The sequence below is a fragment of the Typopeltis vanoorti genome, chromosome 11, assembly GCF_054136105.1.
Source record: "Typopeltis vanoorti isolate ZY-2024b chromosome 11, IOZ_Tvanoo_1.0, whole genome shotgun sequence".
Lineage (NCBI taxonomy): Eukaryota > Metazoa > Arthropoda > Arachnida > Uropygi > Thelyphonidae > Typopeltis > Typopeltis vanoorti.
The window spans coordinates 122,933,917-122,956,748 of record NC_143559.1 but is presented as its reverse complement, the minus strand read 5'-3'; the positions used below and the strand labels follow the sequence as shown (position 1 = coordinate 122,956,748).

General features: G+C 36.0%; 1 protein-coding gene across 1 annotated transcript; it reads right to left on the bottom strand.

Moving 5' to 3' along the window:
- Nucleotides 1–3,242: 3,242 nt before the first annotated feature.
- On the bottom strand, nucleotides 3,243–22,094 carry LOC150102017 (uncharacterized). Its single transcript, XM_090399951.1, has 5 exons — nucleotides 22,016–22,094; nucleotides 13,262–13,379; nucleotides 8,873–8,963; nucleotides 6,529–6,648; nucleotides 3,243–3,289 (listed from the first exon to the last, which is right to left on the bottom strand). The coding sequence occupies exons 1-5, from the start codon at nucleotides 22,045–22,047 to the stop codon at nucleotides 3,243–3,245; spliced, it is 408 nt and encodes a 135-aa protein (XP_090256077.1). The 5' UTR covers nucleotides 22,048–22,094.
- Nucleotides 22,095–22,832: the final 738 nt, after the last annotated feature.

Here is a 22,832-nt window from a genome sequence, read left to right as displayed (position 1 = left end):
CTGCGACATACGTACTACTTTCCTGGAAGACTGTTTCAAGCGGTTTTCGATTTGCCATTTTGAGAGATTTTTCCTTATTGACACATTCTGAAAGAATAATATTTATACTGCTTATTACTAAGGATAATTTTGATTATTTAAATGGAAAACCGCATTTCAGTTAAATTTTGTTCTAAACGTTTAAAACACATCCCATGAATTCATGCTTTAAAAAATATACATTAAATGTAACAAGTACGAATGATATTTTGGAATACTTCACATCAAGAGCAGATAACCTGAAGTTTTATGAAAATCGAGTGTGGCGTTTTTGCAGGATCTCGTTTTTTTTTTTTTTTTTTTTTTTTTTTTTTTCCGGTCTATAATCTAAGCCTTTTATAGTGACGGTGAAAGTACTCATATAGAACTTTTTTTTCTAGGAACTTTTTTCCCAACAGCTCTAGAACGACCCCTGAGAGTGATGTACGATTTATCCGCCTTCCATGAAAGTATTCAAAATTCGAGTCATCAGAATTCAAGGAGAAGTGGCCTACCAGTCCAGAACTCGAGGGGGTTGGGCGCCAGGGGGGTGGCCCCCCCTAGTTAAAATATAATAATACTACTGTGGTATTCAGCAACGACAGCTAGAGCTTTATCGTACAGCGATAAGAAAGCGGAAGTTAGCAGCCAAACGATTTCCAAAACTTACCGCTAAGGAGTGCCATCTACTTCCTTTGGAGAATGTAAAAGGTACAAAACTGGTTTAAAATTACTAATTTAGACACATTCTTTTCGGGGGAGGGGAAATCTTGTTTTTATAAGATTTCCCCTCCCCGGTTATAAGGAGAAATATTTTTTTATAAACGTAAATCGGGTGTATAGTTTAAGTTTAATCATTAAACAGTATTGGAACGAACTAAAACAAATACAAAATGATTAGACCAGTCATAAAAAGTAATTATAAAAATGAATCTTCTAATGCAATTTATTCCCTAAAGGGGAAAAAAACGCATTCTTTGAGCCCTAATTGAAATCTTAGATTCCCGGGGTTCGGTGATTACACTTGTGAAAGCAAGCAAGCCTCTAAAGGATGTATCATACGAATTTAATAGGAATGTTTAAATTAATAAGAATTTAAAAATGTTAACTGCGGTAATGATTTATCCAGTGAATAAAATTTAAGTGTTAAATTATAAATCATTACGTTTAAATATGCGAATTTTGTTTTTCAATGTATTTCGATTCTTCTTGTATTGTGAAAAAAAGATCAGATTGTAGAATTTAGAGTAGACGACAAGGATTAAAAAAAAATGAACCAACAAATAATTTTTAATTATAATTTACTAATTTAACTGAGTATATTTCCAATAGTTCTCAGTTATGAAATAAGACGTTTTAGGTTTATTTTTATTAGCAATGTATTTGTTTGACAGGGGTGTATCTATCCTTCAATTGGAGGAGATTCACTGCTTCAGTTGACATTTCAAATGCTATTCATGACACTTTTTAATTCAATTTTTGCTTTTCTTGTAGACAATGCAATGTATATATGGATAGGAGATAGTAGCAGAGCCAATTAAAATATAATACTTGGAATAATCTGAATTTAAACAAGACAATTTTAGCGTGATGTAGTTCTGGAAACTCCACCCATCTTGTTAGCGAGGAAAAGGAAATTGTGGACCATTTATAGCGTGATACATAATTTATCAGCAGATCGCCAAACTACTTATTAGAAGTGGGAAGCATAAAGTTTCACTTAAGTCTAAGAGCAGGTTTTCAGGTATTCTCGAACCCTCAACTTACTACGGCGGTAAAACTTTGTGAAGCAGAATTCACTTCTAATCGTAAATCAGTGTCCTCTAGAATATTATTGACACTGAACATATCAAATATATTTCTTTCCTGAAAAACTCCAAATGAAAACCGAAATTATTAGGCAAGCGAAAAGCTTCTCTCGCCAGAAGTTAGGGTATGGTAATAAATCATATCATATGATCACTAGACATTTACAGATGCCGTAAGCTCACTCCGCTGCTCGGTGATGTGCCACACCAATCCTGGCCATGTAGTCCTGTTGTATGCTTTTCTGGAGGTTTCACCTCTCTGAAGATTAGTCGCTCCACACACACATACACACCATCCATCTCATTGATGGTCTACCCTTTCCTCTTTTTCCAGGAACTTTACCTTCTATTACTGTTCTGAGAAGTCCCCCTTCCATCCTTTCTATGTGTCCAAAATATTTTAACTTTCTTCTGTCAATATCCTTAACACTATCATTGCCAAGCTGAAAATTGGAATTTCGTGTGGTGGGCAAATTTTTTTAATTTTTTTATTTAGTTAGCGACGTCCACGCGATAACGCGTGATCGGCCGTTTGATGATAACTCGCATCGCGCGATATCGCGTGATTGGCAATGAACGTGTTAAGGAGCCTTAAAGTTCCACTGATCTTTTCTAACACCCGTTCATTTGTACGCCTTTCAAGTACTGTATATGATATCCTCAACAGCCTTCTGTAATACCACATCTCAAAAGCAGCTATTCTTTTCTTATCTGACTTTAGGTTCTAAGTCTCACATCCATAAGTCGCTGTCGGAAAAACATCTGCATCCAAAATCCTCAACTTTGTTCCCATCCATCCTTCCAGATTTTAGACAAGTCTCTGGCTGTTGTTTTTGCCATTCCTAACCTTCTTCTGAACAGCAATTCTTCACATTAATAATGGATCCCAGGTAGGTACTCAAACTTGCTGACTTCCTCAATTCTTTCTCCATTAAGATAATGCAATTGAGGAAATGCAAACAGGGAAGCTCTTTCTAAAGAGCTTCCCTGTTTGCATTTCCTTTGAGAACCATAATCTTTGTCTTGCTAGGATTGAGTTGAAATCCTCTGTTACTACTGATCTTGGTAACTTTATCAAGAATTTGTCCTAGTTCTTCCTTATCATTACAGAGGAGTACGGTATCATCAGCTTACCCTAGATTACTGATCAATCTGCCACCTATCCTAATTCCTGTCTTGAGCTTATCCATTGCTTCAGGCATGATGTCCTCCGCATATATACTAAATAAGTGAGAAGAAAGTAAACATCCTTGCCTAACTCCTTTTCCCACCTAAAGCTAATCAGCTAATCCATAATAATTTATTACCGATCCATGGTAATAAATAGAACAAGTAAATTTAATATTTTGAAAGGCGTCTTAAAAACTTAACGAACAATCTTTGAAATATTCGCATTATTAAATAGTATTCAATGCACTAACAAGTTCTTGCTTCAACAGGAAGCAAGATTTTATATCCTTTATCTAAAAAGGAAAAAAAAATTAAAACATTACAGTATTACGTTACTTTCTACTGGGGATATAAAAACGAGCAGCTGCTTCTAAACATTCATAAACGTTCGTAAGTTCAGCTTGAAACTTACCTAACCAAGTTCTCATCCTCTTTCATTTCATCTACACATCTGTTCTCTGCAACAGCCTTCCTCACGAATTCCCGAAGGATTACTAGCCTCCAGTTGTTCAAGAAACATCCCATGTTTCTCTTTCTCCTTAACTACTTGCCCACACGCGACACTACTAGTGTTTTGACCTCTTTGTATGTGGAGCCGATAAGTTATCTAAATTGCGACATGCAATCTAGAGGGGGATGTTTTTTACATTCATCTGAATTATATTTTTTAAAAAAAAAAAGCAGTTATCAGTACGCTGCTGATAACGGTTGCCGATCCTCAGATGTATAACGAATAAGAAAAAAAACTTACAAGATCGCAACATATACTAGATTTTTTTTTCCGTTCTTGCAAATGTTATTTAGATGAAGAAACCCCAAATTGGATTTGTAGAAAAAGTATAAGGAAACAAACAATTGCTATGTACCATGATGAGAAGGTGGTATGCGAGTTCTGATAGAAATCATTGGAAAATGGCAAAAAGAAAAATCACTGACATCAGCGAATAAAGATTTTTCAGATAAAAGTGCAAAAAAATCCGGAAAACTAAGAATAAGCGTCAAGTCAAAATAAAATACAAAATGAATAATTGTACCATGAAAGTGAACTACGCTACTAGGAAACTGAAGCAAACGGATTTCACTGCATCCGATTCCTAAATGATTCGCGCAAATGCAATGCAAAAATCATAGCTTCTGCTACAAAGAAAAATAACAAGTGGAGGGAAAACAAGAGGAAAACAGAGGAAGTATCTCTCCTGAAGGACTGCGGGAGAGATGACCTTTATTATGATATTAAGCTCAAATTAGAGTTTTATCGAAACATAAAGATGCAAAAAATTTAAAATCTATTAAAAGCTTTTTTTGGAGGGAAGGGGGGGGGTATAGGAATATTCTGAAAGTGTTGTATCCGAATGGTGCTCAAAAAGTACTCATGCAATAGGAAAATAGGACGGGAATTCCTTGTCGATGATTATCTTATTTATCAACTTTATATTTTCGATGCGAATTTTGCTCAGCAGCATATACGAGTGAGTACTCCATAATGATGGAGTCATATGATTCCGTTCTTAAGAACTAATAAACAAATGCCAGCACGATGTCAACACTGCTACTCAAGTATCACCATAGCAAAAACTACGGAAAAACCAGATACCACAGGAGGATAGGAGAAAAACATTCTGTACTATAAGAGATGCGAGAAGGCAATCTAAACTGTATAAGCACTATTGTATCTTCTGGCATCTTCTCAATTTCAGTTCTCAATAGTTCTCAATCCCCACTGAATACACCTTAACCGCTAATTCTTACTTGGGATTTGTTTGGGACTAGGTATTGCCCAAATGACAGTATCGCCTGGTAGATCTGGACTCCTCCAGCAAGACAATGTCCCATGTGTCACATTTGTGAGAAAGGGTCAGATTATGTGGAATCAGACGGTCGACGCCAATACTTCAGACCTTCGGGGCGTTATTCTGACTAGTTGATCAAGAATGCCTCATCACACCTTCTTCTGAGTGCAATTATCTCAACCAAAGGAGGCCCAACAACACGCTACTAGAACAGTGGGCGATGTGTTGGCCCATGAATGTATGACGGGAAGTTTTTAAGGAAAACAGCTAGAATCACTAATTTCTGGCGCACTTCAATCGTTCAGGCTCATTCCAGGATTCTTCATTCCGCAAAACAGGCAATCTGACCAGAAGAACACACGCATTTAAGCGACATAACACGCTAGCCTTACAGCCTTAGTCTGAGCTGTAATCCCAAACATCGATCTTGCGAGAGAAACCGGATCTGACAACAATACTCTATTCTGTGTATCAAGATATTTCATATTTTCTATATGAATAAATGAATCAGGCATGTGTTGAGATGCCAATAAATGGTTAGGAGGTCCGGTGATTAATACTTCCCTAATGAAAACTCATGTACCGATCGGTGGCTTTACGTATATATATATATATATATATATATATTATTTTCAGCATCTTGTTTCTTTCACTTTATATAGCAATCAGACATTTAACGATGTCAGGTACAAAATGGTTAAGTTCTGAAAGAGAGAATCGCCAATATTCCAATGCGACTAGCTAACTAAGCACGTTGATTCTCACTGTGAGAAATCTCTTCAAAATAAAGTAAATTAAAATAAGTCATTTCCAAAAGAATGATCCGTGGAAAATGGTTTATACTTCTGTTCACGACAAGGGTAGTGGAAAACAGGATAGCACTGACATGCAGTTGGGGGATATTGTATGGATATTAGTAACTCTACGCTAGTTCTATAGTAACACATCCAATTATCTTGAAACGCAGTGATACTTCAATAAAAGTTTCCGTTACAGTACTCAATTTACTTTTGGCAAGCTTTTCCACTCGTAGTGTCAAATTGTTTATCTTCTTGGCTGAATTATAAGACAGTAAAGGTTAATCGGTAATGAGAACACGCGCAATTTGCAAACAAAAATGCTGTTTGTTGGTGGTGATGGGCAGTAGCTGGCGTTGATGATAATTATGCGTAGTTGTAGAATTAACAACTTCGCTACACACCTCTCACCTAAGCTGTAAGTGAGGTGTCTGCAGCGGAGTAGAGTAGGGTGCCCTTCCGCATGAGTCCTTGGATATGTCACTTAACAATAAGACCACTTATTTCTTATACAGTATAGTACTTTACTGTGATGTTCGAAACAGCGCAGGGATCAATGGTTTATTATAACGGATGCTTGCGATCGCATTTGAAGAATTATTCACTTCGATGTTCTTTGTACACTTTCCACTCTGAGTAGATTTTAACCCTTCATTTCACAGTGATGCTCTCAGGCAACATGACTTTACTGTTGTTCTAGTCTGTCTCATTTCCACCCAATTGGCACAGTTTGTTGGCAAATCCGTGATTCATAATGATTTCACTGTGCATCCATGAAGGTAAATGTTGCCTGAGCACAACACTGTTAAATCAAGGGTTAAGATGGAATTTTTCATTGTAATCGCTTTTACATTTGACACCATATTAACAAAATGCAACCATTTGCGAGATATTCTATGCTAAGCTCTTTATTGGAAAACAGGAAAGCGCCAAGATTACACTTACCAGGTTCATATTCGATAGAAAATCTAGGTATTGGAGAAGATGTTCTTTGTGGATTACTGCTGCGAGATACGGAAGAGGATGTCTCTGATGATTGTGTCAGCTGCGTTTCATCACTTTTAACTGAAATAAATGATCGAATGGTGCAAATTGTTAATATATTATAAAATAAGCCAATCTTATTTCTTTAAGCAACTTCATTCAGGCTTTCATTCATGTTGAAAAGAGCTTTAAGCCAAACACCGAATTAATCAATGAATCCATGCAGTGGATTAATCGTGCAAATCAGAAGCTTCCCCATAAGCGATACACTCGATTCTTGAGGAAGAATATTTTTATTTCGCATGTTTATTTAAATTGAGTTATACGCTCGATAAGTTAATCAAATACGAAAAATATTTATAATAATAATAATAATAATAATAATAATAATAATAATAATATTTCATTAATTTTTCTTTTTTTTTAATACTCATCGGTAATCAAGTTTTGAAATTCAACCTTGGATATCCCGTTTCCATAAACTTGACCTGACAAACCCAGAAATAGTGTTGCTGCCTTAAAAACATATCTTCCATGGATGGAGGAAAGGACCAACCACACCTACGAATGGTAGATGACTTATGTTACCGGTGAAACCATCTTGCTTACTAAGGTTTCCAAATAGTAGCTATCATATCTGGTTTGTATAAACCAGATATGATAGAGTAGGTGAAGCCTTTAAATCCTATCTAGGTTTTGGAGACTGTGTGGGACGTTTGTATATTTATCATTTAAAAAATAAATTTCAAACAGAGTAAGATCTCGCTTTATGTAGCATCTTTTAAGAGTATGTCAATCATGCTCTCGAGACCCAAAACTACTCCATCGATGATGCATCAGTAAAGCAATTCTGCATACCTTACCTCATGTGGGTAAATCGGAGTAGTTGATACTATTACTTGTCGATATCATACTCGGAGAGAAAAAGTTCGAGTTAAGCAATATATGGTTAAGTTTTCTAAGCTACGAGATTACTAAAAGAATGGGTATTTTTCTGTGTTCAGTGTATGTTTGGAGTCTTTCTCACATTACTTACTGTCCTCTTCTGTCGGGGACGGGTTGAGTCTTCCATGTTTCCCCAACAACCTCCAGGAGTCTCGGTTTCTTGCGTGGCTGGTGAGCTGTCTATATGTTTGTAATCCAGAGTTGACCTTTATTGTTGTTATCCATTTAGTTCTTGGTCTTCCTTTTTTTCTTGCATACAGAGCAATGTTGGGTAGTCTTTTTGATGGCATTCTCTCGGCATGTCCGTTACCACTGAAGTTGTCTTTTTTTTTTCTCACATTACATACGCTTTTTCTTAGAACACCATCCCATCGTCAGCCCTGAAAGCATTACAATGAAGGTATCACTGCAGATTTAAAACCCTAACGAAAATCCATATCGAAAGTTTTTATATCCGCTTCGATGCTTGGTCTTAAGGTCTGAAAATGACAGGACTTGTGTCTCCTGTCATTTACAGACGTTTAAATCCAACCTGCTCATTTTAACCAAAGTACACTTTACCTGTCCCAACTTTACCCAACCCTGTACCCAACTTTAACCTGTCCAAATGTACATAGTGATGGAAGAAATCAGCAAAAAGGTGACAGTTGCGCATTCAGACTATTATGTCGGAGAATGCTAAATTTCAAATCTGTTCTTCCTGATGCGACTCAAAATTTTCTTTCCTCATTCTGTTGCAATCATTTCTTGGTTTCATCGCTTCAGATCTCGATAATTACTTCGATTCTCTTTGAATATTTTGGATCGCGGTTTTCTGCATGCCAAAAACCCAAACAGTAAAGTCATCTAAACCAGCGCTTCCCAAACTGTGGGGCCGCGTCTCCCTGGGGGCCGTTAGTTTTATTGAGGGGGCCATGAAATAATGAAAACAAATTTAAAATGTTTTAAGACTAAGCGTGCTATGTCAGATGTGCATGTAAGATTCTAAAAATTTAATATTTGCATTTGATTTTTGTAATATTTGCTCTGTATGTTTTGTATTGAATATAAATACAATAAATATTATAATAATATAACTCTGGATTACGATTTTTTTTTTCGATGGGGGCCGTGAAATATTTAAATTTTTCCGAAGGGGCTTTTACATCCATAAGTTTGGGAAGCACTGATCTATACAATAAACAGTAAAGAATTATAATGTTCAGAATGCTTCTGGCTTCTGTTCCATATTCATTGATCAAACATTGAGCAAATTGAGCAAAATGGTAAGAATAATCTTACCATTTTGCCTAATGAATATACTGCGAAGATCACACCATTTTTTTCTTTTCTTAAACTTAAAAAAATGAATTAGTTTTACCTGTTTTTGGAAGAATCTTTACATTGGCCTCATCGCTCATGCTTCCGTTTCTATACTTGCTAGATGCCACAGGTTCGACTTCATTTGGAATCTGAAATGAAATACTCTTAAAAATATGAAAGTGAAATGAAAAGATCTCTATATTTAATTTCTGCTACAGATTTCTGGTATCACTTTCATTGAATTTTTCGGGTCGATCAGTCTGTTTAGAATCACAATGAAATCTACCCTATAATATAAAATGATAAGCCTTTTTATGTAACGTTTTTTTGCCAAGTTATTTGCAACGTTTTGAAACTTTGGGGCTACCCTGAGTGACATTTGCGCATTCATGTAGGTGCCAGGGGGGGGGGATTTTTTTTTCTCTTATAGTTGGAGTCCCCCATCGGAAAGGGGAACTAACTCTAAAGAAATGTTCGGAAAGAAACACAAGATCGAAAAAAAAACTATGGTTTCGATCATTTTAAATCTAGCTTGTTCAACTCAGACTGAGTAAAGCAGGAATTTCGAAGCTAGTAGTAGCTTCGAAGTTCCTAGTAGTAGCTTCCAAGTATTTTTAATGTGAATCTCGCCCACGAAAATTCTGTAATCCTATTATACATTAGAACCATGGACTTAATGTTAAATAATCTGGAAATTCTGCAGTAGACACCAAACATGAAACTATTCTCAAGAAGCAATTTCTGTCCACCAATAAATTAGGGTAGTTGTGGTGTCATCACACGTGAACTCTCTCTCATCAACCATCTTGAGGATCTGGTGAGGGGCCCACTTCTGGATGTTGGGCCGCCAGTGACAAAAAAAAAATACCCACACTACCTACAAAAATACAATGTAGAATTCGTTGTAATATATTTATTACAACTATGTAAATATTCATAATTCTAATATAACAGATATAACACGTAACTTATTCTTGACAAAACACTATCCATATTTTACGTGTAAGCAAATACTTTGCTACAACTATCAGAAAAAAATATATAATAAAACAATACACAAAGCTATGTAATCAAAATATTTAAGTAATTTTTGTGAATTAAGTAAAGCATATTTTTTTGTGGGTGAAGATTTATTATGAGCGAAAGGACTGTGTTGGTTTGAATGAAGGCTTTAGTAACAAAACAGGCCAATGTGGAAAAACGGGCGTTGAAGTACATGTTAGGATACCTACACTTTTGGAATGGAACACTGGTTATACTCCTGTAATCGCGTGACCCAAACGTTATAAAAAAAATAAAAATAAATAAAAAAAACCTCCGATGCGATGGTTGTATTTTTAAACATCAAATGTAGAAAAAATATATGGAATTTATTCAAAATCGCGAATACAGTTTATCCGATGCAGAATGGTCATCAGGTAGGAAATACTGGTAAATATTTTCAAAAACATGAATAATACGATATGAGTCACCAGTATGTGACTACTAGATCGTGTCTCGGTCACAGCTGAGTTGACAGGAATGCGCTATTAGAGTAGCAAGGAATCTTCGCAAATATAATTACACACTTGCTTCAAACCATCTACTTTATTTATTCGTATGGGGGTTACCATGTTCCTCGATAGTCCCTTAGGACTGGTTGAGCCCTCCTAGTGAAGGATTAAGTATGTATTAATGATTGTAGATCCGTGTGTTCATGGGCCGGTTTGCCTGTTCTGAGGGATGAAAAACCCCTCTACCTCCTTATGAGAGCGGCTAACTCACCTTTGGTCGAAAGAAAAAGATTCCTAACGTCATGGACGGGAATCGAACCCAGGTCTTTCTAACCAAAGGACTTCGTCTATACTGACTGAGCTACGGAGGTTCTAAACCATCTACTAAGGACAAAATTACATCTCCTCTCAAAACCAGGTGCGTTTCAACTCATCTGTTCATATCGTTGTTACTTCAGATTGTCCGCTTTGATGAGATCAGAATCAAAGAGCATCAGGAGTAGATTGCATTTTAGAATGACAAGTCTAGCCTTGTTACACATGGTATTGACACTAAACAGGGTTCTTTGGAATCAGACAAAATTTCATTCTAGTAAGTTCATATCTGATCGTCTTTTAGCGGAAAGATGTCAAAAGCAAGTCCTCTCTTTACTCCCTGATGATGTCCATGTTACATTAATGAAATATTGGAGAATTTAAAGAATTTTTCCCCCCGACGTATTAGTAAATATTTAGAAATGTCTAGTTCACGTGTTGCTTTTGAAATCATTACTCATCCCGGTTGATTATTAATTTTTCAGTATCAATAGAGAACGCGCAGGACATCGAAAGTTGTCATAGGTGCGAGTATCAGCGAGTAAACACCATCACCCAAGATCAGCATTGCTATTTCAGTCCAGATACCAAAAATAGTGTGGAAAATTCGAACTCCAAACTACGGGTAGATTCCTTTGATCATATCTACGACTAACCAGTAGTTCAATGTCTGCAATGATTCAGGTCACTAAGAAAGAATTCGCACTCTCAAGTTCTGCAAAGCTAAATAAACCATGGCAACCGATAGCGCTGACTACACAACAGGAGGAACGTTGCAACTCATTGGTAGTGCATTGGAAGTCAGTCGTATAAGCAGCGTTGTAGATGTGATACATTTCTGGGAAATGCATTCGTTCTTTGATACCTGTAAGGACGAATACCAACCGATATGCAATGTTTTTAAAATCGTAGCAGTTTTAAAGAACTCATCCATGTCTTAGTGTCAACAGCATGTGCAAGAAGGCTAGACTTGTCTTTCTAAAATGTCACAACGATGCACCATATCATATTGCACGTATTACTGCAACGCAGCTTGTGGAAAACTACAGTTCATTCGTATCACTAACTAGAACTTCAGGTGCAGTTTAGACTATTGCGTACAATAATAATCCGAAATAGCCGACTCATTATCACGAATTAGCGGAGTATTTCTGCAAGGATGGAAGTGTGATCAACGCCAAAGTACAGCCGACACACTATCGAAGTCGGGATGCAATATTTCTGAGAAACATAGCACTCTTCCAATACTTCAACTGAGCGAGAGCACATTCAAATGGGATCTAATTCAACGCGAAAATCGTGTTCGTATTTTAGCCTGTACTTTATTGGCAGTCCAGATTAGACACTTAGTGGATTGATGAATATTATCCCCAAATAATCTCTCCATTGCCTCCTGACATTATTTAAACAAAGTTTAAAGTTCCTGACAGGAACTTTAAACGCTTAAATAGCTTGAAGTTTTTTGTATTTCTAACTGAACATTTAATAAGATTGCTCAAAAGTGCATTAACTGTATCATTAATTTTTGCATTCATTATGAGAAAAAAATTCTTGAACTCACTGCAAGTAGTAATAATTTTATTATGATTAGTATGGCTACACATTCACGGGATTCATCATAGGTGACTTTTTTTTTCTTTTCTTTTTTTTTTTTTACTAATTCGACGAGCTCCGCACAACATTAAATAAAACACGCGGACGAATAATGCATCTACTTCCCGACTGTCCTACGAAAACTATTTGTATTATTTTTCTTTAACTTTTAACTGAAAAAGTTTAGTTAGTCTTACTAATAATATTTGTTTAATAAGATATAGATTATCATTCACAATTAATGCGCCCTGTCTCCTGATAGACAGAGAAAGAGAGAGAGAGAGAGAGAGAGAGAGAGAGAGAGAGAGAGAGAGAGAGGCTAGCACACTTCTAAATATATCAATGTGGAAACTTCCTGTTAAAAAACTCGTGCATAATGTGACTGTCCAACATACACAACTATAAACAGTTTAAAGTAGCTTTAAATATGTAATGCGCAAGGAAGATTTATATAAAACTTGTGCGTGAGATATGAAACTAGAGGAAATATTAGGTGCATCGGCTTTTCAGGAACACCTGCGTAATCTGGAATGGTGGGCAAATAAAGGATAACAATTTAACGATCGGTAAGTGTGAGTTTCTGAACTATGGGATTCACAGATGGAGAGGCTGCATATTCTGTTGGGAAAACTATATTAGCGAATGTGGAAGCACGCGGATCTTGGGGTGATGGACAGAAATTTGAAATTCTCATGTTGTAAAGATGGGAAATGCTGCAAGATACTGATTACCGGTGATTGAGTGGTTTCATATGGGAACCCTGATCAGACTGCATCGGGATTGTTGTGCTCAGATCTCATCCCTAGGATTTGAAATGGACGAAGAACCTTTGAAGATGGTGAAGAATCAGATGGCAAAAATAATTTTAGGACTTTAAGACATGCAAAATTTGCAGAAATCGGTACATAGAAGACTGAGCAATAATAAGATTAACATTAACCATCGACAGAAATTGCATACCGGAATATCGAATAAAAGTGAGTTACATGCCACATTGAAAAATTTATTTCAAATAGTTTACTTAAATAAACTTTCCTGACACGAACCATCTCTTGTGGAAGATGTACGAGAAGATCCTGACGTGCTTCGCGATTTGTTTGCAATCTGTGTAGATTAGCTCTCCTTCGCTGATTTTGATTTCCTCGTTTCAAACATAATTGTCTCCTAAAATAAAAATAGATCTGTTAAGCATATTCAATAACTTTCATCCTCTTGATTCATATTATGTTTATTTTAAACCGGTATTTTTTTTTTTCTTTTTATAAAAGTACGCATTCATTGCACCAGTCAGGAACTTAAATCGGGTCCAGAGCCGTTAACAGAAAAAACTCAGATCACTAACTTATTAAGAAAATATAAAAATCAGTATCTTATTTTAAAAGCAGGTATTGTACTAGAATACGTAACTGTATGGATAAAATAATTTAGAAAATTAAAACCTCGATTTTTTGTTAAAATCTTCCTTAATTAAATAATTTAAGAAATTAAAACAAGAAAGTAATAGAAATAAAATCATTCAAAAGTCTCGTACATAGCTATATTAATAAACATTGTAATACAAAGGCTGCTACTAACCATCGAAGATTACCTTCTCAGATTACAGTAGCAGTAATTAGCAAATACTGTGATGTCGCATCACCAACGTCTAGAAAGTCAGTAGGATCGCTATTACCACAGCAACGAGCATCATTCCTAACCAGACCTAGCTGCAAACAATGGTAAAAAACCAGCATGAGGGCGCTGCTTTACATTCTTCATCTTTTATAAACTACTTGCGTAATCTTTTGTATTAACTCCAGGAAGAGTTTCTGCCTCAAGGTTCCTGTTACTCGGGAGTTCAATAAGATTCTCGGCTAGTGGATGACGCAGTTACTTAACTTAAAAGAGAACGAGTTCAATAGTAGATTTGTTTTGAAAAGGTGTGAAATTTTCATGAGCCGCTATAAGTTGGCTTTTGATCGATCAATTAAAATTTTCAAAAAGGTGTGTGCGTGTGTGTGTGTACTTTCCAGAGTAGTACGAATCAGTTTGCGGAGTACAATTCCCTTTACTTCTTGCGTACGACATTTATTCATGAATATCATTCATATTACCGATTGTTGTATAGAATAATACACGTGGAACTCAAACTTTAAACGGTGTGTGTAAAACACGACTGTGTTTGATGTGGAGATAAACAATATTTTGAAGGTAGTTTTCCCGAGGCGTTAGTGCACTCCGCGGTCCCCTCTTAACAACATGAAAAAAGAAATAAAAAAATCGATATAAACAAAAACATTGCATTTATTAAAAAATTATCCTAAGTAACACAAATGTTAAATTAACGATAAGTAAAGACACTACAGTTTTTTCCCTAGACGTCTCTTTCTCAAATGTATCGATAATGTCATAATTTAAATTATTCACAACATCATTTTCAATAACTAAGTGATAAATTTGGCATTTTATCCTGATGCAGAGTTTCGTAAATAATTTTTCGCCCTTTTAAGAACAGAAAATGAATGTCATCTGTTTGCATCATGACCGCAAACAGATCATGGGAACAAAAATAAAATATATAAAAATAAATAATATTTGAATTGTTTTTTTAAAGGGCATACGATATATTTAAATATTGACTTGAAGCAATGACAGCCTTTTTGTGAGTTTATATACCCCCCCCCCCCCACACACACACACACGGTATATTAATGTGATATGGGAAATCTAACAGAAAATCATAAATTGCTCAGTATTAATTATTTATACTTTAATTCTTCAATTTTAAATCTCATTATTTGGGGCCCTTAAACTGGCTCTGATTTTTCTGGATCCCTAGCTAGAGTGACGTGCACCTGCGCATAAGTACGGCCCTGAATACGAGTGGAAGTTGGGTTTTTTATTCCCACAAACCGGCCAGTGAACACGACCGACAGATTTTATTCTTTTGTCTGTTTGCTTACTTGAAAATGGATTAAAACCAGGTTTAAACTAGCTTGGTATCTTTTAACATTTATCATACCCAAGGTACAATACTTTCTACATTTATATCTCCTCCTGAGATTTTTATTTAATAAGGTTAAAACACCTTATGATAACTTGTTCTGGTAAAATACTTATAAGCTCTGTATTACTAAAATCTTGGTATTTCTAGCCTGGCTCCCACTGATGGGGGCTGGCTTTGAGAGGCTCTGCCTGGGGATAGGTTTTTGCCTGTCTCTGAGTAGGGCCACAGCTGAGATTATGGCTCTGGCTGGTGGTGGAGTGAGTCATTCTAAAATGTCACAACGATGCACCATATCATATTGCACGTATTACTGCAACGCAGCTTGTGGAAAACTACAGTTCAGCTTGTGGAAAACTGCCACTGGTTAGAGCCAACGCTGAGAAGTTCTTCTCTGTGATGGGGAGAGCCTGTCACTGAGTGGAACAACGCTGAGTTGGACGATCTTTCGGCCACTATGGAGTGGTCTAGGGATCCTCCTAATTTTTAGAGAGGTCTTTACTTAAATACACCTCAATAAAGGTCGAAACCGGTGAGATTGCTAATATGAGTTCGCTCTCTTAAGGTTTTTGCCTTAAGGGAGCAATTTGAGTCTCCGGGGTAAATTAAGGGTAAATATTAAGAATAGTGATCAGAGCTTATCCACCTTTACCACGAGTTGCCTTGACTTGCACTACGTGTGGGGTCACCTAGACTTCCAACATTTGCAGGCGCAAACTCGACTTGTTTGTCTGTTTGCTTACTTGGGAAATGGAGTAAAACCAAGTTTAAAATAGCTTGGTATCTTTAACAAAGGATATATTCTGTTAAAAGCTTTTTAACAATATATATATAACGAGGAGCATTCTTTTGTATTCAACTTACCAGCAATAGCACAAGCAGAGACCTATAAGAATGGCAGTCTCAGAAAGAATGAAAATCCATTTCACAGAGTTTCTATTTTCGCGTGGCAGGATTCCTAAGCAGGGGGGGGGGGGGGAAATCACATGTTAGAAAACTTAAGGATTTATCTTTAATATACCTGTAAAAATGATTAAGTTTTTCATTCGCTTGCTCTCAACCTAGATCTTTCTGCACACATTAATTTAAAATAACGAAAAACTGCAAGAAAAGCTCAATGTAGTGATTCAAGTATATATGTAACAAATACTGATATGAGCTGCAAATATGTGGAAAGGGATGACCGCCTTGTACAGTGAGTGAGTCAGTAGCAAGTCAGCACTTCCTTTAAGCAGGGCGAATGCTGCTCTTGTTATCATTCAGGGAGTGAGAGGTGTGACTGAAGTCTGATTAGCGGAATAATGAATTACTGACCATTTAAAACTATATATTAAAAATTTATGTACATTTAATCATATAAATACAACATTTATGTTACAAATGATATTCTCTTTTTTCAATTTATCTACTTGAATACAAATTCTACCCTACGGTTCTTCTTTATGAACTGGTCAATAACATCGTCATAAAAAGTTGGATGTAACTTAATTTTCCCAAGCAACACGCACACTTGTAAAGGCTGGCTGAAGCGCTCACTGGGCTAGAGCTACTTTGACTGCGTATGACCAGCGTATTACGAATAGCCATTTCCGCTCCCTTTAAGACGATGTGAAGGGAGCGGAAATAGCTATGCACACGCATGAAATCACAGTGCTGCAGTGAGGACCTGGAAGCTCCTACAACCGAGCAAGCCAAGGTAGCTTTGACTAGACGAGCAAGCATCGGCCTTCGATACACAACGCAAAGCTCAACTTAAGACGTCTTCTGTTTACAAAAATAAAAGCCTAAATGGAATGCTTATAAATACATGCCTTTATTGACAAATAAATATTACTTCTTTCTCAATTAATGAGCTTGCGCAGCAAGCATGGAGAATTCTCCCCTGCCTTAAGGAGTGAAATCGGAGTTAGGAATACCTCTTACAATCAATTCCAATAAGTGGTTCACACGAATGCACACACACACACACACATAATAAAAAAATAAAGTTTGGGGAAGCCACGCAAGCGCTTTTATGGTGAGGTAACTAATAAGAAACTGTACAAAATAACTCGTGCTGGAACTTTAGCTAGTAATGTGGTTAATTCTCTCTCTACTGATATGGAGCTGAGGGCTTACCTTTGAAGAACATCCGAAAACTAAATCCAAGTTATCCTTCCACTTCTTGATAAATACCAGAAAAAAATTTCACCTTCATACTTCTGGTTGTCATCACTAGAAAAGAAGAGTTCTTCGAGTGGCAGTACCTCGTGCCGTCTCCTACATCAGCGCTTCTCAAACTGTGGGACACGGCCCCCTTGGGGGACGTAGGTTTTGTTGAGGGGGGCCGTGAAATAATGAAAACAAATTTTAAATGTTTTAAGACTAAGTAGATCTTTTTTTTTAAAAGAAACGTATTTAACTTTTATTATTTATTATTTCTTTTTTGTTATTTTTTATATTTTAATGGAAAAATTCACACATAGCTATTGGTTCACAAACTTTGCTTCCTGCGTATTTCGGCGATTAATGAATATTAGTAAATATTGCTTATTCATATGTTTCATTTCAAAGCAGTGGTTAATTGTATTTATTTCGAATGCTCTCCAGGGAAGCTCCAAATCTTCCTGTCCCTTTCATCACGCGTTCGTAATCAGGGACTGTTGATATTAACTTTATACATATCAAAACTCGTTTTATATTATTACTGTCATCCGAGCTAGTTTTCTGTTACCAATAAAAGTTTTGCATATACTTCACACATGAAAAAAAGCTTAAACAAGTTCATGTGGGAAGATAGTAACTCGCTTGCAGTGGTATACAACATGCCCTCCCTAACAGCCATATACTGCAGAGGCAATAAAAACAAGTACTTTTATTACATCAGTGAATAAGGTATGAGCAGTCTGTGTAATATATTTCTCAACAAATCGTGCAATTAGAGTCAACTAGGATAAAACACACTAATTAATGAATCATATGTCCCCTCGTACAGAAACTATGCTGTATAGACCGAAACAAAACCATATGCTGCATGGGCAAACACAGTATCTAACTAAAAACTATTGTTATTTTAGATGTGTGCGAGTTCGATTTCCCAAGGCAGCAATAAAATTCAACTGAATGTGTTAAAATTCGTAAAATTCTAACTAAAAAAATTCTAACATATATATATATATATATATATAAAAAAAAAAAAAAAAAAAAAAAAAAAAATCAGCTAACGCCTTTTTATTCCCCGTATACGGGAGTAGGCGAGGCCATTTAGCCCTATCTAACTTTTGGAGACTGAGTGGGCAGTTCAATCTCCACTGGTACCAATCAGAGATAGATGGCCCAAGGCTATCACTAATTAAGCGGTACTCAGTGAAGAGAAACGGCTCAAATGTGCTGCCATCTCGTGGTCCCTAACCCTAACATAATATATTTAATGTCTGAAATAATGTGGGTTCTACGGTCGATTTTCTTGAGTTTACAGGACGAAAAACTCGAGTTTCCCGGAGGAAAAACCTGCTTGCCCGTGCCAGAGATCGACTAACTCGGGATCCGGTCGAAAAAAGGCTTAGAAAAATTTCCTCTGCTTTTATCTTTCGGTTGCACGATCTTTTGTTAATACCGCACCAATCATATACACGTTTTAATAACCTGCCTTTGCTGTCTGTTTCGCGTTAGGCTTAATTACCTTAAAGGAAGAAAAGTCACAAAAGAGAAAAATGTTCCTGGTCCGGGGATTCCCTTATTCAGGTAATATTCACTAATTTCATGTTATCAGTCTGTGATGTGCCAGTATCGGTAAGTGGTGATATTATTTGATCTATTCTACGTTAAAAAAAAAAAAAAAAAAAAAAAAAAAAAAATTTAACCCTGAGGTGGATAAGTGGCTGATAAAAAATAAAAGGAAATTCAATCAGAAGAAGCAGAAACAGACTCAAAAAAAAAACAGTATTTCATATTGTTTTCTTTTTGAGTCTGTTTCTGCTTATTAGGATTTTTTTTTGAGGGGGGGCCATGAAATATTTTAATTTCTGCAAAGGGGGCCCTGACATCCAGAAGTTTGGGAAGCACTGTCCTACATCATCCTTTGTTTCAAGAGGAACCAGCTCGACAAAAGGGAGGTTGCTTGAACAACCATATTTTTTATCTGTATCTCTATATCCTCTGGGAAGATGGGAGTGGAGAAGGTGTACACTGATGATATTCACTCTAGAAACAGTAACGACCCATTCACAATATAGCGTGTACATGTATGCATCAGGAAAACCAGGAGAAACGATCTCGCCTTCGTCGTCTTCTATATGATGCATACAATCTGCAAGTAAAGTTTAAAAGACACCAGTAAATATTTGTAAGTAGCAGCAGTATGTTCACGAAATGAAGCTTCTGTAACTTCCTCCTTGGTTACACATTTTAACCTGTTAATATCAGCCATACAGCATAGTACAAAATATACAATTCAACTTTATTTCAGCAATATTACAATTCAAGTTGCATTTATAATTAACAAAATAAACGAACGAAATTTTTGTTTAATTGAAGTAGAAATATCTGCAGTGGATTTTATGATTATCGAATATGAACAGATACTCACTACTGCATTTGATGCCTAACGATCTGTCGCATTCTGTGTAATGTTGTTGCTGGGTCCACTGCATTGGTCTAGTATAGTGTTTCTCAAAGTGTGGTATGCGTACTCCTGGGGATAAGTGAAAGGTCTTCAGGGGGTACGTGGAAATTTTCGGCTAAGCATCATTAACGCATGGAATCATTATATTATATGCAGTTAGAGACAACTGGGATAAAAATGGCACTAACTAATGAATCACATCTCCCTCCAGCAGAAACTGCTGTATAAACTCAAGCAAACCATATGTTGCCATCGTGGCAGGCTAAGTGTGGAAAGAAATCATTTGATGCGGAAGTTGTGGAGATGATTCGGACCAACATACTCTGTGGAAGTCTTCAGTAAATGGGATTCTTAGTTCCAGGGCTCCAACTGAATTCATGCGATTCAAAACGAACAGGACGAGCTTCGACTGCCAAAAAAAAGTTAACCACACAAACACACAATATGAATTAATGTATTGGTTAAGTATTTGTGTATTACATTATTAATTATTAATAATAATTAATATAACTACTAATGTATTAGATTCTAAAATGTTTAGTTTTAGTATATATGACTATAATTTTTTATTATTAAAATATAATAAGCACACAAACTAAACTAAACGCCGTATATTTGTAAAATATCTTGTTGCCGTAATACGGTACCTACCACAATATGGCTGAACGAGCGCCCTTAAGCGACGCCGTGAGGCAGGCTGTCTCTATGATACACCCTGACACCCTGTCAACAGTACAGCCTGTAGACAATCTTAACCAGTTATTCTTCCAACGGGTGTAAGAGAAAGAAAGAAAAAACAGCAAAAAAGCAGAATGAAATATTTAAAATCTCCACGATCATTTATCACAAAAAGAGTAAACAAATATAGACAATTTTATTGATTAAAAACTGTAAATAGTTGAGTAGCAACTAATAAGTGATACTATTTGGTATACCGATTTTAACATAAGTTAGATCCGTTTAATATGAATAATGCCACGTTAACAGCATGCAATCAACCGAATAGAGAATTTGTTGCTGAGACAAAGTTGCTATTTTAAAGTTCAGTGAAGAGTGACAGCACTTGAACGGAGTAATCAGTAAAAACTATGATGAAAAGACTTGCATCATATGTAAGATTTAAAGTAAGCTATGTTGAAAGGATAATAATTATCTACTACATTCAAACATTATGCGAGCTCAGTGATTGACTCACGTGAACCATTATTATTAGAATATATCGCCCAATACAGTACAAATCTTGGGCAATATTAATATGAAAGTATTTCTTCGTGAACAATGTATTTAAAATCAATAAGTTATAATCTACAATCATAAATGCTAAATACAGTAGGCTCTTAATGTGATTTTTTTAAGCTTAGCATTCCATGCTTTGGAGTTCTGGTCGGAAATTTTTGGTAGTTTGTTCTAGATTGAGTCAACTGAATGATATTTTTAGTACACATGTCACGTTGAAGGAACGCCTAATCAACACGCATTATATGATGTAACCCACTTTTCGTAAGAAGTATGCATGCGCAAGCGACAACTCGTAATGAATATCGATATGAGACACTGTTTGTCTTCTGCATTGCGCAGTATGTCAATATCAGTTCTCTTTTGTGAGACCTGCCGGTGAAAGATGGAAATTAAGTACAGATATATCTGCTACGCATATTTCCCCAATACTTGTTCATGTAATACGAAACAATTTACAAAATTTGATAATATATTACCGCAGCATTTGTTTAATGCTGCGATAATATATTATTCAGAAGATAGCGACCGGATTAATATAGGGAATGAATGGTTTCAATAATTTTCATTCAGATGTAACAGCTGTCTATGAAGGTTAGTTATAAAAATTTATTACATAAATTTATTAATAGCATGAGATCACGATAAGTATCTTACTATTGAGGATTCTATGTTCTGATATAGCTGCCACATAAGCTTTGCTTTCTAGCATCAATTCAATTATAAATAAATCCTAGCCACGACACCAGAGCAATGACTACCTTGTAACCATTGTAACTGTAGTTGGGCTTTAAACAAAATAAATAAAAAAAAGCTCGGTTTTTGAATAACATTACATAAAAAATCAAAAACGAATTTGTAAATTCAATTATAAAGGGGTGAACAATAAATATCCATTCTTTTTTATGCGAAGTAGAATGACTATACACGCTCATAAAACCTTGAAGTTTCTGGAAACTATCGAGAGAGTTTACTTACCGATTTAGACATTCTGCATATGTTGCGTCCATAGTGAACCACTTAAGACACGCACTTTGTTCAAGGAGTTCTATATTTGCTTTTTATTGATGCTGTGAAACATGAGCTACAGAAGTATTCTCGGTCTCAAGTGTGAACCAACAGTTCATAACTTTTACGCAGTTCATTGCCTAAAAACACTACTAATATCGATTCTTAACAGATATGGTGTCTGCTATTTATGAGAAAGGTAAATCATGCTACATATCAAATTCCTTAAGTACTCGATCTCCTTTCAAAACTTTTTTGGGCTTCTGTACAACTATTATTTGCCTACTCAGCATAAGATAATAATGGATATTTATTATATCTCATTTTAAGAAGATAATTTCAGGAAGGTTTTTTTCAGGCTGGTTTCATCGTGAAAACGAAGAAAGATATTAAAGCAGTGGTAAGCACAGCGCAGAATTTTTTTGCCTCATTCGCTTCATTAATTCAAAAGCATCTACGCTATCTGTAGTAGTTCTTGGCGACCTGATAGTACAAGTGTTGGTATCGTAAGGACAGCGAAGGTCATTTAAAAACACCACGCTCGTCACTGTTACACACAAATACCAGCGAGACGAAATGTTGCAAGTCAACTTTAAAGAGCAATTTGGTTTTTGCCTATTGATTACTAATACAGCAAAAGGACCATGAACTATCACCTGCATCTCATTACCTCGATGTAATAGATTTCACTTGCTCGTAACTGACTCATCAGAATGTGGTCCTCATAAATGCTCTTTTACTGGGACTTTCATCACACAACACACTCGCCTCTGAATTTATCCGTGTT